Source organism: Salmo salar, chromosome ssa22, assembly GCF_905237065.1.
Source record: "Salmo salar chromosome ssa22, Ssal_v3.1, whole genome shotgun sequence".
Lineage (NCBI taxonomy): Eukaryota > Metazoa > Chordata > Actinopteri > Salmoniformes > Salmonidae > Salmo > Salmo salar.
In genome coordinates this window covers 24797739-24823454 of record NC_059463.1, presented here as the reverse complement: position 1 = coordinate 24823454, position 25716 = coordinate 24797739, and the positions used below count along the sequence as shown (strand labels likewise).

Below are 25716 nucleotides of genomic sequence, written 5' to 3'. Positions count from 1 at the left end.
GTTTTGCAAATGTTGAACTTATAATATGGCTACTAATACTGGAAAATCTAAATCAAAGTCCAAGTATACAGATTTGACGATATTCTTGCAGAAAAATATAATATGAATTCAAATGTCTGCTTCACGATTTGCCCAAATGTACCTGGGTGACTTCACACTAAATGTCATGTAGCTCGCTCATACTTCAAGTTGTCCGTCTGAAACTTTGCACATACACTACTGCCATCTTGTGGACAACCAGAGTTATGTCTGGAACAGGGAGCTTTCTGCTGCATTTCAAAAATGGTGGTAGAACAAAACGGTTGTTTTTGTCTTTGTATTTTCTTCTACCAGATCTATTGTGTTATATTCCCCTACATTCAATTCACATTTCTACAAACTTCAAAGTGTTTTCTTTCAAATGGTACCAGGAATATGCATATCCTTGCTTCAGGGCCTGAGCTACAGGCAGTTAAATTTGAGTATGTCATTTAGGCGACAAAAAAAAAAGAAAGAAAAGGGGCCTTGTTCTGCGGCAGAACGACAGATTTTTATTGTCAGCTCGGGAGATTCGATCTAGCAACCTTTCCGTTACAGGCCCGCTAGGCTACCTGCCGCCTCGTTACTGTATAATAAACGTTTAAGTTTTGAATAATGTATTGAATAATATAAACCTCAAGCGCACATGTAAGATTATTATTATTATTTTTTACATCTGTTAGGCAAACAAAGGCTCAAAAGTGAAGGCTTATTTTATAAACACCTCTATTTACAAAAGCTTTATTGACAATGAATGGGTCAATGCCTCCCCCTGGTGGATGTAATTGAACCTACCAGTGAAGAGTATGTTGCGTTTAAAAGTCAATGATGTTGCATATATTTAGATGAAAATGAATCATCGAATATATGCAATAGTGTGTTTGATTTTATCAAATTACTTCTGTGAAATTCTTTGATAAGTTCAACCATGCACGCGTTGTGTTTGTCCTTTCAAATATCCCGTAGCTGTAGTGTAGCCATGTGTGTTCCTGCAGAGAGCTCTGCTTCCTGACAAAATAAAAGTTCTCTGACAGATATTTGCTGTCTTGTTGTGACACTCACTCACCCACTCGCTCAAGAATGGCAGGGAAAAAGGCATTAGTAATCCTCTCTAAAGGTGCAGAGGAGATGGAAACTGTTATACCTGTGGACGTCATGCGTAGAGCTGGGGTTTGTACATTTATCGAGCTAAATTGGATGTTAGATTAGCTAGCTAGGTGGTGCAACATACACTGATCTCAATAGAGTATTGGCTAGCTGGCTCCATTTAGCTAGCTAGCAAGCTAAAAGCTGCACATTACAGGTAGTTAGTATTCTAGCGGCTATTTTATTTACCTAACTAGCCACAGTCAAGCTGCAGCCCAAGCTAATTTGACACATGCATGCAGATCTATGTCTTGCCATAGCTAGCTAGGTAGGTAGCTGGTTAGCTAGCTTGATGTTGATATAATTGTCGGGCTAGCTAGCTATTATAATCTAGCCTATTTACAGACAAGATTAACAACTCTGCAGTATGCGATCCGTATATATGGTTAATAAATTAGCTAATGCGTTGTCATGCTGTTAGGTAGTGTGTTGGCATATTCAACACATGTGAGTATAAAGCCACTGCAAATGTCAAAGGTGACTAGTGCAGAATTGGAAGCAGATTATATTTTTCTAATTAAAAGTCCCATACTCATATTTGAGTAGTGGGATTTTATGATTAATTTAAGAGGCAATGACTAATGACAGTCTATTGAAGTAATTGTGCTTTTTTTGTGTCCACATCCTGCAGATTGCTGTGACGTTGGCAGGATTGACAGGAAAAGACCCTGTGCAGTGCAGCAGAGACATCTACCTTGTTCCTGATTCCAGCCTGGAGGATGCCCGCAAGCAGGTCAGAGCCCTCTCTGCCTTCCTGCCTCCTTACCCTCCAATCACATTAGGCCACATAGCAGGCTGTTCTCTGACATCATAGAGTTTATAATGCACTTTAAAACATTCTTCATTAATGAATGTTCAAGATTGATGCATCTTAAATTGGTAATAAGAATTTGCTATCTGTGACCTTGTATCTTTTGATGTTTTTGGTTGCAGGGTCCGTATGATGTGATTCTTCTACCAGGGGGGGCTCTCGGTGCCCAGAACCTGTCAGAGGTAGGAATGCACTAAATGTTAAGCATTCATTGCCAGAACTTTTAGCTGCTGATTCATCTCTCCTGTGTGTCCCTGGCATTGCCAATATAACATTGCAGGTGCATACTGTAACATTTGTCCCTTGAATTGTTTTAGTTGTCTTGGGGGACAATTTACGATAGAAAACTATAAAGGTCCCATAATTTTCCTTCATTTAAAATATAATTTACTTTTTATGATCTTATGATGATTATTGTTTATTAAAAACAAGCAAAAATGTATGCAGTATGACACCATGATACTAATCCACATTTTAATACGGTTTTAGCCCTTATAACTACAAGTTCTGTGGCATTGTCCCACAATTCATTTCAATTCTGTTTTTTTTGTCATGCTGAAAACATACTCATCTATGACATTTTTTCTAATGTCCACTGCATTTCATGGGAATTCGTATTCCCTCTAGCAGAGGAGCATTTACTGCAGTGTTATAACACACATTCTACATGATAAAGTAGAGTGCCTCATCTCTCTGTATGTGGCCCCCATGTTGTTTCTCTTGTAGTCCCCTGCTGTGAAAGAGGTGTTGAAGGACCAGGAGGGCAGGAAAGGGCTGATTGCTGCTATCTGTGCAGGTACTGTTCCTTCTGTGAGAACACACACATACATCTCTGGAGCTAACACTCCAGAATGCATCTGTGTCAATGACATCTGCTGGGGCAAGATTGCTTAGGTCATAATCTTGAGTTAAATCAGCCAGCAACTGGCAATTTCTGTCAACCAGTGAATGTAGTATAAGATTGGGACTTGGGGCTGTCACATTGCCTTGCCTTTCCATTATTACTGAGCAGGAAACCAATACAGAATAAGATTTTTCTATGATAGACTATTGTATTATACTTTTACACACATTGACCATTGAAGCTTAGGTTAACATTCACATATAATTGCCTTTGACAAAGCCCACTACCCCTGAGACTTTCTACCCGTCTGCCCGCCTGTGCTGATGAAGGGCACTGGAAGGACGTTGTGAATGAGGACATGGGACCCATTTGGCAAAGTGGAGTGAAAGGCGTCCTAGAAAACGGCTGATGTCCCCACAGGAATATATAATGAACCTGCCAAACAGAGAATCAGCAGCAGTGTCACATTGTGCTCTGCTATTGTGAAAATAATGCTTTCTATTTCTAATGTGAACAGAGGCGTGAAAAGTGCTTGACTCAAATCCTCCACATATAGCACGTGTATAAATGCCATAGCCCCTCTTGTCTCCCATTTTATACTCCCTTCTGAAACATATCACTCGTTTGTCCAACACCATCCATTTATGCATTATTGTTATTATATGCCAGGAGTCATCAGAGAGAGGGGTGCACTACCTCCCTCTTTCTCAGCCCTGGCCTGTCTCTGGAGATGGTAGTTTTCCCAGTTTTCCCCCTTTCTATTTATTAACAGTCTGAGGATGAGCTCACAGCAGTGCTAGGACGTTGCCGATGCTAATGCAGCAGACATAAAGTCCATTTTGTTTTGTCTCTGGTTTTGCATTCCTCTAAATATGGCATGCAGTGGTAGATTGAAACCATATGTGGTTAGTTTTAGATCCTAGTTTCCGGTTTTACTAATGAGTCTGACTTTTAGTGGTGATGTCACCTCAAAGGAAAACAAAAAGTTGTCAATCTGCATGTGAAATTAAGATGTATAGATAGACTTCTCTGGGTTTTTGTGAATAAATAATTTGACCTTCGTTGTCCAATGCCATGTCGGTTTTCAACGTTTTGACTACAGATAGAACAGTGTTGGTCTAACTCTCCAGTCCCCTACTCACCTCAGGTCCCACGGCGCTGCTGGCACATGGTATTGCCTACGGCAGCACGGTCACCACCCACCCTGGTGCGAAGGACAAGATGATGACTGGAGGTAAAGTAAAACAGCCAGGCTACCACAGGGCTAAGGTTCAGGCTGATGAATCTCTACTACTGTACATAGCTTGGTCACAGACTAACACAGCCAATGTGGTTTTGTTGTTTGTTAGCGGGTTGTTACACACCAAATACATCCACAGGTAGGAAATATATCTGTATGATAACTCAGCAGGCTCAGTGTGACAGGAAATGCAGCTTATTCTTGCAGTACAATGAGCACAACCAAATTATCGGTACTACTGAACAATGACATAAGCCTGTGTGGTCTTTTGTGTCCAGCAGAGGGTGCTATAAATGATTTCCATACTTTATGGTAATCATTAATACAAGGTCTATGCAGTCTCGTAAACCAGATCCTAGGCCAGGGTTCCTCAACTGGCAGCCCATGGGGTGATTTTATTTGGCCCCCCAAATAAAGTGGTTAGACATAAAAGACTCTAAAAACACCAGCAAATCAGCTTCAAGTAATTTTACATTTTGGAAATCTGTTCCAAAGTATTCCCACGCATAATATATATGTGATTGTATACAAATGTAAGCCAGGTTTGAAATTATTATGTTTAGTTAAATATTATATCTGTTTGGGCTTCTTGCGGTCAATTTGCAGTCTACAAATTGTTTGTAATTATGTTCCAGCCCCCTGACCATCCGCTCAAGAAAATATCGCCCCGCGGCTGAATCTAGTTGATCCCTGCCCTAGGCTAAGGAGGATTTGGAAATTGTGGAAGGCAACGCGGATCCCTTGAGAGACTAGTCATTATGCACCAGCATTTGACCTGACTCAAACAGTGAACACAGTAACAGAAATACTTAAAAAATATATACTGCACAAATGCAAGTTAAGGTGGGCGTAGGAATTTTTGAAAAGATTAAAACAAAAATTAGTCATCTGATTTGAAGCAGTACTAAATGATCTGCATTTGCAAACTGTTGTGCATAACGATAGTGTCTCTCTCTCTACTCACCACTGTTCCTCTCCACTCCCTAGGCCACTACACGTATTCGGAGGCTCGGGTCCAGAAGGATTGCCATCTGATCACCAGCCGTGGGCCAGGAACCAGCTTTGAGTTTGCCCTGGCCATTGTAGAGGAGCTCATGGGGGCTGAGGTTGCTGCTACTGTCAAAGCACCCCTGGTTCTGAAAGACTGAGTGGTGTTGAGTGTCGCAAGCTGAAGCACTGCAAGCAGCATGATCAACTTCACCCCAACTACTCAGCACTGTTCATTATGATACACAGGCCAATCATTGTGATCAAAGAATAATGGTTGACAGGATAATGAATGATAGTAATAACATGGATTTTATTATTGTCTCCTTCTCTTTCCTTCACTGGGATATGTTGCCCAGTGAAGACTAGTAGTTTAGAATGTAGCCACAGCATGAAATAAAAATGACATTTGTGTTTCATCATCACACAGAGAAAATAATACAAAGGTTATGGATTAATAATCTTACTGAATCGACAATTATAACATTTAATTGGTAACGTTACAGTGCTGCTACTGGTAGTCTCGGTCTACGAGTAGTAGTCTTCAGCAGTATGTAGGTAGGCTAAACAGCAGATTTGAGAGCTTAAAATAAATATGATTTTAAGGACTGGTAAAAGGGATTGCGAAATCACTGGTGGGCGCGGGAAACCTAGCTGTTCAGTTGATTGACATTGAGTATGGCCAATGAAAATCTTTGCATGGTTGTGTCTTCACGTAAATAGCCAGTGAAAACGTCAAATAAACGGGCTTGGATCTGAAGCAGCGTGTGTTGGGGATGTCAACGCGGTAAAGACAAGGGGCTGTTGTTTCAGAACCAGACCAGAGGATTGTTGACTTGACAAGAAACATAGGTAGGTGCTAGCTAGCTACTGTATACGGTACCAAATGATGTTGTCTCTGAATGCTAATGGCGTGGCAATGTAGTCTGGTACTTCCAAGTTATTGTTCACTCACACAGCCTCAAGTTATATCAAGCAGATGAGTGGGTTAGCCGGCCGGTTTAGCGAGCTTGCTATTACACAGTGTATGGTGCCTAATTTACTAGCTAGCGAGTAGTCTACAATTATTAGTTGCTAACCGATGTGTAAATTTGCATTCATTGCTCATTACTTGTGATTTGACTGAGTGCATAGCTAGTACAATATGTGCCAGACCACGACAGTAAAATACCGGCGAAGGAGAGACCGCTATACATCATCATTGACAAAAACGCTGTTCATCATCGCTGCCTTTCTTAGTTTTGTGTGCATACGGTAATCGTAGCAAACTCGTGATTGATTATTCAAAGCAAATGTAAACTTCTTGACAGCTCATGAACCAGAGCCTTGTATGCCATTATTGGCTCTGTCATAAATCTGAACCTAAGTCTGCAGATTCACACATTCTGCAGATATTTTTTTCGTGTGATTAAACTAGCGCATTCTATTTGTGCCCAGAGGATAAGGTCATTCAATATGACTGCCACCAGAATAACTGTAGCCCAAGGAAAGGGTGCCTTATGTTGGTTTAACCTAAATGTAGGTAATTTCTATATTTAGCTATTAATTAACACCCATCTTGGGAAAAGGAGTGTCCTAGCAGTCGCTACTAACATTATTTGTTGAAAACAACATTCCTTCAGTCAGAGAAGCCTGTATTGGATTTACCATGCATATAAATGCAATTTCTTGTTTAGACCTGGTTGATCAGACACCATATCTTCATGGACTGCAGCTGTGCATCCTAACAAGTGGAATCTCAACTTCATTGTAGACACACAAACCAATTTCAATGCCACCTTATGGCAACCGGCTTTACCATTATGTTTTACCCAAGCCAGTTTGCTACCTTCACACATAAAATGTTCATGATATTGACGGTCGGTTAGTACTGTTATTGACTGCTTATGACAACTGACATTACACTGTTATGACACAAACATGTATCAGCTATTATGATGGAGGGTTGAAGGAAAATGTATGGAATATCAAAGTTGTCGTGTGAGACATAGCATTGCTGTACTGTACCTAGATAATAGTAATAGATGACCCTTTTGAACTACTGTATTCACACCATTTGCTTACTATAAAGTTGATCCTTAATACTTTTTACACTTCTGCTTTTGTGCTCTTTTAATACTCATAGGAGATGTGTGATGATTATAAAACTCCTATTTTTAACTCAAGTTAACTTTGATACAGTATGCTTTGTGATGTTTGTTCCTGTTTTGAGAGTTGAAAGGAAAACAGAATGCATCATTAAAAATAAGTGTTAATTGTTCTCAAACGGCAAATAGTTTGTAGCTGACTTGCATCTACACTCTTTTGTGGTAGCCTCTGCAACAGACTGATTCAATGGGAAACCACTATAGATTCCAGTGTCAGATAAGCATCTACAGTATAAGCAGAGCAGTCAGGAGTCATCCAAATGAAAGGGGAGCTTAAGCATTTTCCTCTTACAATACATAACATAGACCTAAAGAAAGTCTTTGTCGTGTTGGAAGGTGAACCTTTGCACCAGTCTGATGTCTGAGTGCTCTGGAGCAGGTTCTCATCAAGGATCTCTCTGTACTTTGCTCTGGTAGTCTTTCCCTCGTTCCTAACTAGTCTCCCAGTCCCTGCCGCTGAAAATATCCCCACAGCATGATGCTTCCACCACCATGCTTCCCCATAGGGATGGTGCCAGGTTTCCTCCAGATGTGATGCTTGGCATTCAGGCCAAAGAGTTCAATCTTTGTTTCATCAGACCAGAGAATCTTGTTTCTCATGGTTTGAGAGTCTTTAGATGCCTTTTGGCAAACTCCAAGCGGGCTGTCATGTGCCTTTTTCTGAGGATGCTTCCATCTGGCCACTCTACCATAGCGGCCTGATTGGAGGAATACTGCAAAGACGGTTGTCCATCCACAAGGTTCTCCCACCTCCACAGAGGAACTCTGGAGCTCTGTCATAGTGACCAATGGGTTCTTGGTCACCTCCCTGACCAACGCCCTTCTCCCCCCAATTGCTCAGTCTTGGTGGTCCAAAACTTCTTCCATTTAAGAATGATGGAGGCCACTGTGTTCTTGGGGACTTTCAATGCTGCAGACATTTTTTGGTACCCTTTCACAGATCTGTGCCTCGACACAATCCTGTCTCGGAGCTCTATGGACAATTCCTTCGACCTCATGGCTTGGTTTTTGCTCTGACATGCACTGTCAACTGTGGGACCTTATATAGACAGGTGTGTCCCTAGTGGCGCAGCGGTTTAAGGCACTGCATCTCAGTGCAAGAGGTGTCACTGCAGTCCCTGGTTCGAATCCAGGCTGCATCACATCCGGCCGTGATTTGGAGTACCATAGGGCTGTGCACAATTGACCTGGGGTAGGCCGTCATTGTAAATAAGAATTTGTTTTTAACTGACTTCCCTAGTTAAATAAAGGTTTCATGTGTCCCTTTCCAAATCATGTCCAATCAATTGATTTTACCACAGGTGGACTCCAATCAAGTTGTAGAAACATCTCAAGGATGATCAATGGAAACAGGATGCAATTGAGCTCAATTTCAAGTATCATAGCAAAGGGCTGAATACTTATGTAAATGTGATATTTCTAAAAACATGTTTTTTGTGCTTTGTCATTATGGGGTATTGTGTGTAGATTGATGAGGAAAATAAACAATTTAATTAATTTTAGAATAAGGCTCTAACGTAACAAAATGTGGGAAAAGTCAAGGGGTCTGAATACTTTCAGAATGCACTGTACATAAATGTATATGTTATTCAAGCTCATGCTAAAATTCAAAAGCAGCGAAACATCTGAATTGATGCCAGGATAAGGCTTCAAACATCATCAGAGGGTACCCTCTGGCACAGTCTTATTCATGTCACTATGTTGTCATCTTCCAGTTGGATAGCTTATTTATGACATGTTACATGTTTTTGCTGTTGGACATGCATGGTAGCATGTATTATTCTGCTTGAGCAGCTGTACAGTAGAGAGCTGGAGGCCTGTATGCCTTCCTATTTCTGGACTGGGTGGGGGAGGGCCAGGGTGAAGAGACATTGGTTAAATGATGCAATTATAGAAATCTGTGAATCACCTGATTAGACCCACCTATAGAGAAATGAAGAGGTTATTCTTGCTTTTTCAGGTAGGCCATTTGCACCAGATACGCTACACAAGAGATGGTCACATGCAGAAGATCAACATCTCAATGCGACATGAAGCGTTGAGATGTTGTTTAACTTCCATGTAGGCACTAAACATCAGTAAACAAACTGACACAGTTTTGACTGTGGTGCACATCAGAGTTCACTGCCTGGCATACCATTGAAAATGGGCTTATTGAAGAAAGCAGAGCACCAGTTGAGTTGACATTGGCCTACCACTTCACCCACGACTGCACAGTATGACACTCAGGCTTTGTTTTTGGTTGTGTACAATATTTGACACAAACTTATCCCTGATAGGCTAATTAGAATAGACTTTGAAGCCCTTGATTGGGAAGGAACATTGTTGGGAACATTGTTTGGAGGGCTCTTTGAGTTGTGGTGTCTCCAGAGCAGGATGATCAAGTACTTATTTCTGGAGATGTTATGACAAGGTAATTGAAGCGATTCATTAGATTTCGATCTAGAACATTTCTAATTGCAGGGGTTAATGAGAATGGCTGAACTCTATCAGTGGGTATGGCACTCATCACTATATCAATTATTAGGCTGTCTGCTGTGCGCCTGTGATAATGTAATTAGGATTTGCATAAGCAAAATATACCAAGCCACACATTTATAACTGGAATTCTATCATAATGAATTGTAAAATGGCTGCCATGTTTGCCGTTACAGCTCAAATACTCAAGGGCCGCCCACAGTAGCAGGCTAATATGTATGAGGCTATAAATGTGTTAGTGCTGAGCGATTAACCACCATTTTTTTTGGGTGGGGGGGGAATCAAGTCAAGAACTATGTGGGATGCTAAGCTGAAGGGAGTTGTTGTTTGCATTAAGAAAATATTCAACCTAGTTTGGTGCAGGAACGTGGTAATTAACTGGAATGACCACAAGCCATTGCCCCAGTTTTTTTCAGTCTCAATAGACTGAGAGGAAGAGGCAATCTGTCCAAAATAAGCATAATGGGTTTCAATGGGCTTATTTTGGACCTAAGCTTGTCGCTTGCCTTCCAGCCTTTGGGACAACGACTCCCATTGTTAGGGCATAGACATGAACATCTCGTCATTATATACAGATCATGTTAGGTTAGATACATACAGACCGCATAAACCGCATGAGAAAGGAATGTACACAAAGAGGGGGCCAGAGACAGCTTGTGGGGGATATTTTCAGCGGCAGGGACTGGGAGACTAGTTAGGATCAAGGGAAAGACGACCAGAGCAACGTACAGAGAGATCCTTGATGAAAACCTACTCCAGAGCACTCAGACATCAGACTGGTGTGAAGGTTCACCTTCCAACACGACGAAGACTTTCTTTAGGCCTATGTTATGTATTGTAAGAGGAAAATGCTTAAGCTCCCCTTTCATTTGGATGACTCCTGACTGCTCTGCTTATACTGTAGATGCTTATCTGACACTGGAATCTATAGTGGTTTCCCATTGAATCAGTCTGTTGCAGAGGCTACCACAAAAGAGTGTAGATGCAAGTCAGCTACAAACTATTTGCCGTTTGAGAACAATTAACACTTATTTTTAATCATGCATTCTGTTTTCCTTTCAACTTTCAAAACAGGAACAGCTTGTGAAAGTATACCTTATCTTTTTTTGAAGAACTAGTTAAATGATTTCGTCAGACAGCTCTGCAGCATACTTTTTTATTGAACCTTCATTTAACTTGGCAAGTCGGTTAAGAACAAATTCTTATTTTCAATGACAGCCTAGGAACAGTGGGTGAAAACTGATAACAGAAAAATGAAAACTGATAACGTAATCAAATAAAAACAAAGTAATTTACACTATTTAAATATTGTATTATTTCATAGTAATTTCCTATTTTACTATAGATGTCTCCCCAATGTGAACCTGGCGGAGACAATGGAATATTTTCAATGTTTTGGCAATTACATTTTCAATATTTTTGGCTTTGGAATATCCATTAAAACTAGAGGTCGACCGATTATGATTTTTCAACACCGATACCGATTATTGGAGGACCAAAAGGCCGACACCGATTAATCGGCCGATTATTAATATGTTTTTTTTTAAATATATATATATATATATATACACACACACAGCTCTAAAGTGACAACGATACTGAAGAGTCTGCTTAGGAGACAAATACTCTCAACTGTTTGAATAATAAAAATAGAGTTTAAGTTACCTGTGATGAATGCTGAAAACAAAAACAAATTTCTATATGCAGGAAATCCTATTTTAATAATGGGCATGGTAAGAATTGACTACCAAAGTGCGAGTCATAATTCCCATGACACCTTCTAGCAAAATCTGAAAAGCGGTTCCTTCATTTATTCCATAGAATATTTTTAGATTAACTTAAAATAAGGTCTGTGTTTGGTTTAGGCTTACACCACCTTGCCAATTTTATAACTGTGTAGATATCCATAGGCTATAACTCTGATCAATATAAGCGAAGGTAATTTTTTTTGTAGAGTGGATTTATGAAAATATGTTGACAAACGTTACCTAGTGAGATTTACACGGGTATGAAAACGCTGAGGCGGTTTAAGCACAAAACACAGACCTTATTTGAAGTAGATCAAGACATTCTCTATGGAAGACATGAACGTTAAAATAACGAAGGAACCCCTTTCAAGTTCAGCCGCAAGTTATTACAGGAATTATGACGTGTCGACTATTTCTCTCTAAACCATATACCTTTGACTATTACGAGCCTGCTGCTGCCTACCACCGCTCAGTCAGACTGCTCTATCAAATATCAAATCATAGACTTAACTATAATATAATAAACCTTAGGTCATTAATATGGTCAAATCTGGAGACTATCATCTCGAAAACATTATTCTTTCAGTGACATACGGAACCGTTCCGTATTTTATCTAACGGGTGGCATCCATAAGTCTAAATATTCCTGTTACATCGCACAACCTACAATGTTATTTCATAGTTCCGTAAAATTCTGGCAAATTAGTTTGCAACGAGCCAGATTCTGTATACCCTGATTCTGCATGCAACGAACGCAAGAGAACTGACACAATTTCACCTGGTTAATATTGCCTGATAACCTGGATTTCTTTTAGCTAAATATGCAGGTTTAAAAATATATACTTCTGTGTATTGATTTTAAGAAAGGCATTGATGTTTATGGTTAGGTACAGTCGTGCAACGATTGTGCTTTTTTTTCGCAAATGCGCTTTTGTTAAATCATCCCCGTTTGGCGAAGTCTGCTGTCTTTGTTAGGAAGAAATAGTCTTTACAGTTCGCAACAAGCCAGGTGGCCCAAACTGCTGCATATACCCTGACTCTGTTTGCAAGAGAAGTGACACATTTTCCCTAGTTAAAAGAAATTCATGTTAGCAGGCAATATTAACTAAATATGCAGGTTTAAAAATATATACTTGTGTATTGATTTTAAGAAAGACATTGATGTTTATGGTTAGGTACACGTCGGAGCAAAGACAGTCCTTTTTCGCGAATGCGCACCACATCGATTATATGCAAAGCAGGACAGGCTAGATAAACTAGTAATATCATCAACCATGTGTAGTTAACTAGTGTTTTTGATTGATTGTTTTTTTATAAGATAAGTTTAATGCTAGCTAGCAACTTACCTTGGCAACGTAAAGCAGGTGGTTAGAGCGTTGGGCTAGTTAACGTAAGGTTGCATCCCCAAGCGCACAAGGTAAAAATCTGTCGTTCTGCCCCTGAACAAGGCAGTTAACCCACCGTTCCTAGGCCGTCATTGAAAATAAGAATGTGTTCTTTAACTGACTTGCCTAGTTAAATAAAGGTAAAAAAAATTATATAATAATACATTTTAAAAAAATCGGCAAATTGGTGGCCAAAAATACAGATTACCGATTGTTATGAAAACCTGAAATCGGCCCTAATTAATCGGCCATTCCGATTAATCGGTCGACCTCTAATTAAAACACTTTAAAATCATTGTAATCGAAAACCGTGAATTATTTTTTAATAATCAAACTGACCCAACCTCATAAAGCACTCATCGCTCAGCACTAAAATGTGTCTTCCCCAAACAATATTTCCCAGCATTTAAAATGTTCACTTCACGCTACCCCTCTACACCAACAAAGTATTGGAGTTGTAGGCCTAGCTAGTTGCATAGTCACCTCTTTCTTATGTATTCCAGGAGAGACTGGTCACTTCAGTCCAGTGAGGACTGAATCATTGCATTCCATACTATGTTATGGGCTTAGTGAGGCTTGAAAGGCTCTGTGTAAGTTCTAGACTAATGCCTCAGCCTGTTATTTGTTTGCGTAATACCTGTTGTTTGTACAGTGTGTAGTAATCCCCAATGAGAGTTGGCTAAGACTTATTGGCTTCTGTGGCTGTCTCACGAGAAGGCTTGGGCCGTGTATCGTACATTGTCTTCAGAAAGTATCTATACCCCTTGACTTTTTCCACGTTTTTTGTTACAGGCTGAATTTAAAATGTATTAAATTGAGATTTTGTGTCACTGGCCTACACACAATACACCATAATGTTAAAGTGGAATTATGTTTTTTACAAATGAATTAAAAGTGAAAAGCTGTAATGTCTTGAGTCAATACGTATTCAACCCTTTGTTATGGCTAGCCTAGTAACTTCAGGAGTAAAAATTAGCTTAACAAGTCACATAAGTTGCATGGACTCACTCTGTGTGCAATAATAGTGTTTAAGGACCCTCAGTCGAGCAGTGAAGTTCAAAAACAGATTCAACCAGAAAGAACAGGGAGATTTTCCAATGCCTCTCAAAGAAGGGCACCTATTGGTAGATTGGATAAAAAAAAAAAAAATGCATGTTGAAGTTATTAATTACACTTTGGATGGTGTATCAATACACCCAGTCACTACAAAGATACAGGCGTCCTTCCTAACTCAGTGGACAGAGAGGAAGGAAACCGCTCAGGGATTTCTATGGTGACTTTAAAACAGTTACAGAGTTTAGTGGCTGTGATAGGAGAACTGAAGATGGACCAACATCATTGTAGTTTCTCCACAATAGTAACCTAAATCACAGAGTGAAAAGAAGGAAGCCTGTACAAAATATAAATATTCCAAAACATGCATCCTGTTTGCAATAAGGCACTAAAGTAAAACTGCAAAAGAAATGTCTCAAAGAAATTAACTTTATGTCCTTATGTTTGGGGTCATCATACAACACATCACTGAGTCCCACTCTTCATATTTTCAAGCCTGGTGGTGGCTGCGTCATGTTATGGACATAGGTTCCCTCCAAACTGCATGCGTGCGTGCAGCTCCCTAGGCCTGCAGCGCAGAATAAATATCACACGGCGAGAAGCACGAGATTGAACTTCAGTTTCCCTGTTAGTTAACACTATCAACATTTACCTTTACTGTGGCAATTATGATCGAATCAACGCAATATTAGCCACTTTCAATGCAACATACTGAAACAAAACCAACTATGCAAGAGATTTTGTTGTAGGCAGAACGCATCGGAGTAGGATTCTATTGCACTGACACTCAGGACTCAGCCTGTACTCTACACTGACCGGTGAGGCATAACCAATCAGAGCTGCAGTAGCCATATATGCAAATATACCATTGCCATTGATCTGTGCGTTTACTTTGAACTGGACTGTTTACAGCATGAGGGGTCGTGAGTAGATGTGCTTGTTTAGAGATCAAAGCAAGAGCTGCATGTAGCTCATGTGCACATTTTGTTAATATAAAGGGAAAGGGGGATTCCTAGTCAGTTGTACAACTGAATGCCTTCAACTGAAATGTGTCTTCCTGCATTTAACCCAACCCCTCTGAATCAGAGAGGTGCGGGGGGCTGCCTTAATCGATATCCACGTCTTCAACGCCCGGGAACAGTGTGTTAACTGACGTGCTCAGGGGCAGAATGATATATTTTTACCTTGTCAGCTCGGGGATTCAATCCAGCAACCTTTCGGTTACTGGCCCAACGCTCTAATATCCTTTGCTAGTTAGTGAGTTATTAGCCCAGTTATAGATCATTTGTAGTCAGCAATAGGGGAGTGATTGCTTCCTACAAGAGCACAAAACGTGTACATTTATAGACATCTTTGAAAAGCACGCTTTTTTCTTCTTAAAGGGCAGTGTTGTATTTTGAGACAGTCAGGAATAAGCTAAGTAGCCAATAGGCAGACGGTAGCATAATTTGTCTGATTCTCTGGAATAATAATTTATTTTATTTTCTAAAGTGGTTTCTTGCATCAAACAGCACAACAACATTTTCAGTCACCTCCTTGTTTGAAGGACAAGTGGATAAACAGGTTAATGTCAAGCCCTGCATGTTTTTTTTCAAAAGTCTCATAGAATGTAGGCCTACATTGAACACCACACATTGGCTGCTACTGTAGGCTGAAGCACAGGTACAATCCTAGAGGAAAACCTGGTTGTCTGCTTTCCAACAGATACTAGGAGACAAGTTCACCTTTCAGCAGGACAATAACCTAAAACACAAGGCCAAAAATACACTGGAGTTGCTTACCAAGACGTCATTGAATATTTCTGAGTGGCCTAGTTACAGATTTGACTTAAATTGGCTTCAACATCTATGGCTAGACTTGAAAAAGGAAGTCTAGCAATGATCAACAACCAACTTGAGAGCTTGTACAATCCAGGTGTGTAAAGCTCTTAGAGACTTACCCAGTAAGACTCACAGCTGTAATCGCTGCCAAAGGTGATTCTAACGTGTATTGGCTCAGGGCTGTGAGTACTTATGTAAATTACATTTCTGTATTTCATTTTCAATAAATTTGAAAAAATGTCAAAACATGTTTACACTTTGTCATTATGAGGTATTGTGTGTAGATGGATGAGAAAAAATGAATATTTTATCCATTTTGAATTCACAACAAAATTTGGAATACTTCAAGGAGCATAAATACTTTCTGAAGGCACTGTATATGTCACGTCCTGACCATAATAAGTTGTTATTTTCTATGGTAGAGTAGGTCAGGGCGTGACAGGAGGTGTTTGTTTGTTTTTGTATTTCTAGGTTCAGTTTCTAGTTTTGTATTTCTATGTTGGAGTTGTTTGGGTTGATCTCCAATTGGAGGCAGCTGATCCTCGTTACCTCTAATTGGAGGTCATATTTATGTTGATGTTTGTCCCACCTGTGTTTGTGGGTGATTATCTTTTGAGTAGTGAGTTTTCCTCTCTGCATCACGGTTTGTTGTTTTTTCTGTTTCAAGTATTGAGTGTATTGCATTTAGTTCCACGGAATAAATAAATATGTGGAACTACGAACACGCTGCATTTTGGTCCGATCCTTCAGACAGCCGTGACAGAATCACCCACCAAAAAGGACCAAGCAGCGTGCCCAGGAGGAGCAGGGATCCTGGGCCAGGGAAAGGAGAGAATGGAGGACGTCCTGGACATGGGAGGAGGTAATGGCAGGGGACAAGACCCTGCCATGGAAGCAGGTGGAGACAGCGAGGGAGGAACGGCGACATTACGAGGAGCTAGCCCAACGAAGGAAGCACGAGAGGCATCCCCCAAAAAATGTTTGGGTTGGGCACACAGGAAGTTTGGCAGAGTCAGGATGGAGACCTGAGCCAACTCTCCGTGCTTACCTTGGGGAGCGAGTAACGGGGAAAGCACCGTGTTATGCGGTGATGTGCACTGTGTCGTCAGGGCGCACTCACAGGCCGGTGCGATCTGTGCCCGTGCCCTGCATTAGTCGAGCTAGGTTGAGCATCCAGCCAGAACGGGTTGTGCCAGCTCTACGCTCGAGATCTCCAGTGCACCTCCACGGCCCAGTATATCCTGTTCCTGCTCCCTGCACTCGCCCTGAGTTGCGTGTTACTAGTCTGGCGCCTCCTATGCCAGCCCCACGCATCAGGCTTCCAGTGAGCCTGCCCAGTCCAGTACGTCCTGTTCCTGCTCCCCGCACTCGCCCTGAGGTGTGTGTTACTAGTCTGTCGCCTCCTATGCCAGCTCCACACATCAGGCCTCCAGTGCGCATCCCCAGTCCGGAGCCTCCAGCGACGCCCCTCAGTCCGGAGCCTCCAGCGACGCCCCTCAGTCCGGAGCCTCCAGCGACACTCCTCAGTCCAGAACCTCCAGCGACGCTCACAAGTACGGATTCTCCAGCTACGCTCCTCAGTCCAGAGCCTCCAGCGCCGCTCCTCAGCCCGGAGCCTCCAGCGCCGCTCCCCAGTCCGGAGCCTCCAGCGACGCTCCCCAGTCCGGAGCCTCCAACGGCGGTCCACATCCCGGAGCCTTCAGCGGCAGTCCGCATCTCGGAGCCTTCAGCGGCGGAGCCTTCAGCGGCGGTCCGCATCCCGGAGCCTTCAGCGGCGGAGCCTTCAGCGGCGGTCCGCATCCCGGAGCCTTCAGCGGCGGTCCGCATCCCGGAGCCTTCAGCGGCAGTCCGCATCTCGGAGCCTTCAGCGGCGGCCCGCATCTCGGAGCCTTCAGCGGTGGTCCGCATCCCGGAGCCTTCAGCGGCGGAGCCTTCAGCGGCGGTCCACATCCCGGAGCCTTCAGCGGCGGTCCGCATCCCGGAGCCTTCAGCGGCGTGCATGAAGTTATTAATTACACTTTGGATGGTGTATCAATACACCCAGTCACTACAAAGATACAGGTGTCCTTCCTAACTCAGTGGACAGAGAGGAAGGAAACCGCTCAGGGATTTCTATGGTGACTTTAAAACAGTTACAGAGTTTAGTGGCTGTGATATGAGAACTGAAGATGGATCAACATCATTGTAGTTTCTCCACAATAGTAACCTAAATCACAGAGGGATTCGAAAATGCTCCAAAAATGTTCGCAATGCGCTTGATAGCATTTAGTTAGCATTCTCTATGGGGTTTTGCATTTACTTGTTAGCATTGCTAACCTTCAGATTACAGAGGCTTAGTGGGGTTTGAAATAGCACCCCTTGTGTTCAGTGCCGGTATTACCGAATATCCCAGTATGGCACAAGGTTGGTATGGAGGTAAAACAATCTGGATACCGCCCAAGCCAACTGAGGAGCAATCCTTTTAGGACAGCAGGCTCACTCACTCGCCATGATGCATCAGTCTGAGGCACTGATGAACAACTCAACCTGTTTTCATTGATTTGCGAAGATGCAATCTAAATGTCCTCATCTACTGTACATAGCTAGAGTTTGACCGTTCCTTTTGTTTTTGGTTTTTGGAGTAAATTAATCTAGCTGTTCAATGGTAGCCTAATGTAAATGAATCTGACCATTCTAATCAGCCAATCTGTTGTAATATAATTGAACACAGCAGGCCATACCAATGAACCTATTTCTACTGAGTAGGCCATGCTGAGATGAATCCCATTATGCTGATGTATAGGCTATTATTATACATACCATCATTAGGCCCTAGGGCTATATGTGAATCCAGATAAACTAATACGAGAGCATTTTGGTCTGGTCCAGGTAATAAATCCAAGTCTCAGTTATGCGCCTTGCATTTCTGTGCTGTCCCTGGGTAGTGAGTGAGGGGTTTGTGTAATTGGTTGGGCTGTTCTGAAGTACCCAGCTGCTAGTGAGGAGGGCAAACACTTAAGCACCTGGCAGGAACAGGAGCCGCGCCCAGCCCTCCCTCATGGCGCTATCTGGCTCCGATTCAGAGCGGAGCATCCTAATACACTTCAGATACTCACTCTGGTTACAGAGCAGCATACAGAACACCAGCACCTGGGAGCAATGGAGGTGGAGATGGGGGTTATGTAAGAGCAGCAGGAATGGAGGGAGCTGCAGTGGAGTAGCAGAAATATAGGTCAGTTTAGACCATTTCTGAATCGTGTCACTGAATCAAGCTAGATCTATTACACGTTTATCAATGTGTAATATGCAACTTGGCAGATACCATTTTCCTTCCTGAGTCATGTTGAAGGAAAAGGGATTGTAGAAGAAGTCCAAGTAGCATTCTCCTTGACCTATCTAGGGTTCCTTGAACTACCCAATGAAAATGCATGGATCTGTTCTAATTCAGCATGGCACAGCTCTTCTGGATGCATAGCTGTCTGAGTGACACCCTTCACTGCTGGGCCATGTAAAAAGGGTGGAGTCGAGGTGGAGCTGCTGGAACAGAAGCTGGCGATGTCGTGACTGGGCTTTAGCTCGGAGAGAGAGGCCAAGGACAGTTGTGCGCAACGGTAGAGCCACATTAGTCCCCCGGGGTTCTGGGCTACACACACACACTGAGGCACACTAACACTATCAGGGAAACTGAGCTGAAAACCATAGTCCCACAAACATACGCAGAGAAAATAAACAAAAAGAGGAAGAGTTAAGCAATGAATTAGATATTTTGCCAAGTTCCAAATGTAGGCTTACTGACCTGCTCTTATTCATGTTGAATGGCTTGTTTCACTAGAATTGGAACTTGGACTGCTATTGAGCTTCATTGGCCAATGCTTTCCTATGGTCCAGATAATGTTTGTAAACAACTACATTTCCCAAGCACACATACGCTTGATCAGATTTGCCAGTCTTTGAACCCAATCCATGGCTTTTTTTTTTTGTGCTTCAGTGATAAGCTACACAGCCTTGCCCTTCCGTCTGAGAAAATGGTTCCCTGCCATCAGAAGGCTGAAAAGGCACACGCTGCTATTGTCTCCATCCTCTCCAATCATCATTTAATTAATATTGGAGGAAGCTGTTTCCCACTTCCATCTCTTCTCCTCACCTTCTGTCTATCTCTCGCGCTCTCCCTCTGTTCCTCCGCATGCTTACTCTAGCGCTGACAGTGCAAAGGGAGGTGTGTGTGTGGGAGGGAGGGAGTGCCTTTAATGCATCTGTTCTCATTGACTCACACTGACTCTCTAGGTTCACTCATCACACACACACATTCATTGTCTCTCTCTCTCTCTCTCTCTCTCTCTCTCTCTCTCTCTCTCTCTGTCTTTCTATCCCTCCCTCTCCTTGTCTCTGTCTTTCTGTTTCATGCTCAGACAGACATGTCCATTCTTTCAGTCGCTCAGACACACAGCTACTGACACAGGAACACATACTAGAGGGGAAGGCATCCACCAGTCCTCTCATTCCTCCTCACTCTTCACTCCTCTCTCCTCGCTGTGTTTTTCTACTTGGAAGCTGGCTGTACCATCCCTGCTCTGCTCTACCTCCATCCCAGCCCTGCTTCAGGAGGCTCAGATCGCTGCGCCAGGAGTCGGCAGCAGCCAGCGCACTGAGCAGAGGTGGGTGTTAGACTAGACTAGATCATCATGGCTGAGGCTCCACTCTCCAGCATCTCTCCCTCTATCTCTTCTCCTCCCTCTCCTCTGAACGACTGAGTAGATGTGTGTGCTTGTAGCACAGAGCAGATAGCATACAATGCTGCAATATTCTGTCTTTGTTTATACCTCTCTCACGGTCTCTGTGCTTCCTTCTATATCTGTCCATCCGCTGGTTTGCTGCTCTTGCTGCACTGAGAGGCGTCTGTGCATACCATATTACACTGGGTGTATTTCTGCCCTGTCTCCCCCGTCTCTCTGTCTGCGTCTGTCATGGTTTATGCATGTCCTGTTCTCTTAAATTAATCCCAGGGACTGGCCATGGTGTCAGATTTATAGAGAACCACCTTAAAATAGCTTTGCAGTGAAGGTACACACACACACACACAGTCTGTGGTGAGTTTTGAGCTGGAACCCTTACCTGCTCCTGTCAATGCTGCAGAGCCCATCTGTTGCAGACAATGTCGTATTTATGCAACACACTCCAGCTAGACATGTAAAGAAACTGTTTTTATAATGTTGTAGTGTTTGTGGCCCAAAGGTTGTGACAGAGGTGTGTGTGTGTGTGTGTGTGTGTGTGTGTGTGTGTGTGTGTGTGTGTGTGTGTGTGTGTGTGTGTGTGTGTGTGTGTGTGTGTGTGTGTGTGTGTGTGTGTGTGTGTGTGTGTGTGTGTGTGTGTGTGTGTGTACACTCATGCTGGGGTTGTAGCAGCGGACAAGGATGCTGAGGCTGCTTTTAAGCTCTGGTCCAAGGCGGGGGCGAGCAGCACTAGGGGGAGGTGAGGAGAGGCAGGCTGCAGGGGTTTGGTGCAGTAAGTTGTTTCATGTAGCCAGCAGCAGCAGAGAAAGGAGAGCAAGGCAGATCTGTGTTGATACTGAATATTCTTAGGTGAGTTTTACTCTAGCCGAGACCTATATGACAAGATGTCAAAACAGTTATACTGTTAGTCTAGTCACTCTGGATAAGAGGTTCTGCTAAATGACCCCAAAAATGTTTAATGACAAAGTCGTGAATGCTTTGTGTGCCTATTGGGATGACGATAGATTATGCGAAGCATTTATCCTACATTAACACAACTGTAAAGATGATTCTGTGCCCAATGTCCTTCATAAACGTTATGTTCTGTCCACCTGGAAAAGGCCTACTATAGGGCTTTGGTAAGGAACACTGGGTGTAATTACAAGTAAATGTTTAAGGCCTAATGTCTGATCTCCAGTTACAAGCCCACAGTTTCAGAGACTGATGTAACTAGCGCAGCATCAGACGACAGGGGGATGACCAGACTGATACACAGTACAGTAGTCATACAGAGGAGAGCTTCTTGGATTCTTCTGAGGGAGTCTTCCCTAAACGGAGCTCTTTAATCATCCTCAAGTCAAGATGTAGTGGCCAGTCTAGGTTCATAAGAGCTGTTAGAGAGACACACACACACACACACACACACAAAATTGTCATACTTGAGTAAAAGTATAGATACCTTAATAGAAAGTTACTCAAGTGGAAGTCACCCAGTAAAATACTATTTGGTTCTAAATATACTTACGTATCAAAAGTACTTATATTAAGTGAAGCAGACGGTACCATTTTCTTGTTTTTTAAATTTACGGATAGCCAGTGGCACAGTCCAACACTCAGACATCATTTACTAAAGATGCATTTGTGTTTAGTGAGTCCGCGAGATCAGAGGCAGAAGGGATGACCACGTGTTCTCTTGATAAGTCCGTGAATTTGATCATTTTCCTGTCTTGCTAAGCATTCAAAATGTAACAAGCCCCTTTGGGAGTCAGGGAAAATGTATGGAGTAAAAGGTGGTGTAGTGGTCTAAGACACTGCATGGCAGTGCTAGCTGTGTCACTAGAGATTCTGGGTTCGAGTCCAGGCCTTGTCACAGCCGGCCGCGAACGGGAGACCCATGGGGCGGCGCACAATTGGCCCAGCGTCGTCCAGGTTATGGGGAGGGTTTGGCCGGCAGGGATGTCCTTGTCCCATTGCGCACTAGTGACTCCTGTGGCGGGCTGGCTGCAGTGCACGCTGACTCGGTTGCCAGGTGTACGGTGTTTCCCCCGACACGTTGGTGCGGCAGGCTTCCGGGTTAAATGGGCATTGTGTCAAGAAGCAGTGTGGCCTGGTTGGGTTGTGTTTCGGAGTATATAATATATATGTATATAAATAGTCAAGTACAATTACCCCAAAGTATTTTTACTTAAGTAGTTTACACCACAGCACACACACACACACTGGTTGTGAGGACTTTTAGGCAACCAACAATTGATACCTATTTACCCTAACCCCTAAGCCTAATCTAGCCTTTTTACAAGTGAGGACAGGCAAAATGTCTTCACTTGTCACGTCCTGACCAGTAAAGGGGTTATTTGTTTTTGTAGTTTGGTCAGGACGTGGCAGGGGGTGTTTGTTTTATGTGGTTCGGGGTTTGTTGGGCTATGTGCTTATGTAAGAGGGGTGTTTGTTTTATGTGTTCCGGGGGTTTTTGGTCTATGTTCTATGTAAGTGTATTTCTATGTTAGTTCTAGTCTTTCTATTTCTATGTTTAGTTAATGGGGTTGACCTTCAATTGGAAACAGCTGCTCCTCGTTGCTTCTGATTGAAGGTCCTATGTATAGGGGTGTTTTTGTAATGGGATTTGTGGGTAGTTTCCTGTTTTGTGTCTGTGCACCTGACAGGACTGTTTAGTGGCGGTCGTTGTTTTGTATATGTGATTTGTTTGTTTTTCCGTCTTTTGATTAAATAAAGAAGATGAGTATACACGTTCCCGCTGCACCTTAGTCTAATCCTTACGACGCCCGTTACATCACTTCTCAACATTTTAGGTGGTTTACTATTCTCGTGAGGACTTCTGGTACTTACAAGTATAGTAAAATGTGTGAACACACACACACACACACACACACACACACACACACACACACACACACACACACACACACACACACACACACACACAGTGTGAAAACCTGTGTATTTATCACACGTCCCTTCCTCTGCAGCAGTGTGACCTGATGCACAGTAGTCAGAAAGGCAACCCACTGTTTGAGTGTTTTATGTTCCTGTTAGGTGTAACATGCACTCTAAAGTGAGTCACAGTATTCAGCAGAGCTGTAAACCTTGTTACTGTTACACAGCAAACTCAATGCAACTAAATGACCTCCTTGCTCTGTCAGTGCTTGCTGCCTACAAGACAGCTCTGCCTTACCTCATATTGGTCACCCAAATTATAGGTGGTTTGGCGAGTTGTTGTCTTTTTCTCACCGTGACCTGCACTTGACCTTTCTCCGTCCTCACTGAGGAATCCCCTAGCTAGCCTCAGATGGCTCTGTTGGATTAGCGTGATTTGAGCACGGTGTTCTTCCTCATGGTGACAGACCGCCTCACACTGGTTTGTGATGATGATGATACTGTTTTTGTGTGCCAGGCTGGCTCTGTGTTTTCTTCTAACTATGGATATGATATAGCCAGGCTTATTTTGGGTTGATAAAGATTTTGTTATGCTTGCTATGAATTGTACTGACTGAAAAGTGCCATGATACTAGGCCTATTGATTCCGTTGCCTCAACCAGTTTCTCCAGAATGTTCCTTCTAGTCGCGCTGGATTCGCTGTAGGGTTTGGTCCCTGTCAGTGGCCTAGAGTGCCCTTCCTGCAGTTTGTCATCATAATGCTGTGCCAGTGGACTCTGTCTTCATAGACTATAGAAGCACCCTCATGGCAGTGTCCCAAGCTCAGAAATGTGTCCATACAGTGGCGGTGGATGCAGGAGGATGTGGTGGCTAATAAAAAAACGTTATTGATTTTCTGCGATAAAGTGCTTAGTGTAGACGAAGCCGCTGGTTGGGCTCAGCTACGCTCAGCGTTTTTGGCACCTTGTACTGACTGGACTGGGTCCTGACTGAAACAAGTCATTCACAGTAAGGCCAAATTAACCTAGAGCAATGTCAAATATTTCCCCCTCAGTTCAGATGAGTTACTGAAGGAGAAGAAAAAGCTGTTCCATCCCCTACCATTCAGAAACATACAGAGCTCACCAGAAACCGAAGAGTTCACACCTCCCAGGGGGCCTAGCTGTATCGCACTGCAGCAGAACAGGCCCTGCACACAGCAGTTATCATCTCTCCGCTTCCACTTGTACTTTCACAAGTCACAGAAATAACAATGTCATTGTCAGAATTTCTCACCCAGCTTCTACACATATGATGACTATCTTGTCTGTTCCAATGCACAAAGTGATGGAATAGTATAGAGCTAATATTTGAATACATCTACACAGTGATTTGTGAATTAGACTACTGACGTATCAAAGCCATGTGATTTCTGATTGTACGTTGTGGTACTACCTGGTTATTTACAATGCAAGGCAATATTTTATGTTTGACACTGAATAGTGATCTAGTGCCTCTCTCACTCTCCCTTTCTCTCTCTCTGCTTCTCACTCTCCCTTTCTCCCTTTCTCTCTCTCTGCCTCTCTCACTCTCCAGTTAATGTCACCTCTTCCAGCTCTTACTGACAGCTACCCATGAGCCCCCTCTCTTTCTATTTGCTGTAACCAGCATCCTCACCCACTGAGCTACAACCGACAGTGGACGTCCATGGACGTTGAAAAGTAGTTGAAATTTGGTCAGTCCACTCTGGCCTTGACGTTACCATCCACAGACGGACCAGAATGGACGAAATTGGAACCTATGTTTCACAAGTTTGAATAGCACAGTACACCTGCCAAATGCGGTTAGATTTTGTCATTGGGGGATAAGAATGTATATTTCACCAACCAAGTAAGCAGGTGGTCACGCAGAGCATTTCACTTCTATGGGCTAGGTGGTACGCTAGTGTGAAATATCAGGGCGGCAAATTCAAAAACAACAAAATGTCATAATTCAACTTTCTCAAACATACAACTATTTTACACCATTTTAAATATACACTTCTCCTTGATGTAACCACATTGTCCGATTTCAAAAAAGCTTTACAGCGAAAGCAAAACATTAGATTATGTTAGGAGAGTACATAGACAAAAATAATCACACAGCCATTTTCCAAGCAAGGACATGTGTCAATAAAACCCAAAACACAGCTAAATGAAGCACTAACCTTTGACGATCTTCATCAGATGACACTCCTAGGACATTATGTTACACAATACATGTATGTTTTGTTCGATAAAGTTCATATTTATATCCAAAAACAGCATTTTACATTGGCGCGTGATGTTCAGAAAATGTATTCCCACCAAAACCGCTGGTGAATGTGCACATCAATTTACAAAAATACTCATCATAAACATTGACAAAATATATAACAATTATTTAAAGAATTATAGATAGACTACCCCTGGATGCAACCGCTGTGTCAGATTTTAAAA

General features: G+C 42.6%; 2 protein-coding genes across 6 annotated transcripts in view; both read left to right on the top strand.

Moving 5' to 3' along the window:
* Positions 1-1139: 1139 nt before the first annotated feature.
* dj-1 (protein) lies at positions 1140-5663 on the top strand. Its single transcript, NM_001123523.1, is given in 6 exon segments — positions 1140-1188; positions 1796-1897; positions 2098-2157; positions 2702-2771; positions 3967-4053; positions 5047-5663. Coding segments are annotated over 6 exon segments (522 nt in total). The 5' UTR covers positions 1140-1146; the 3' UTR covers positions 5208-5663.
* Positions 5664-5790: 127 nt separating this feature from the next.
* Positions 5791-25716, top strand: part of LOC106582955 (voltage-gated potassium channel subunit beta-2) — a 172529-nt gene continuing 152603 nt past the window's right edge. For 2 of the 5 annotated variants that reach the window (XM_045705368.1, XM_045705366.1), the window contains exon 1: positions 5791-5898. The gene's annotated coding sequence lies outside the window, so the exon portion shown is untranslated. Of the gene's footprint in view, positions 5899-19682; positions 20312-25716 lie in introns of those variants that run through there. The other 3 variants (XM_045705367.1, XM_014166595.2, XM_014166596.2) reach the window with 3 other exon arrangements.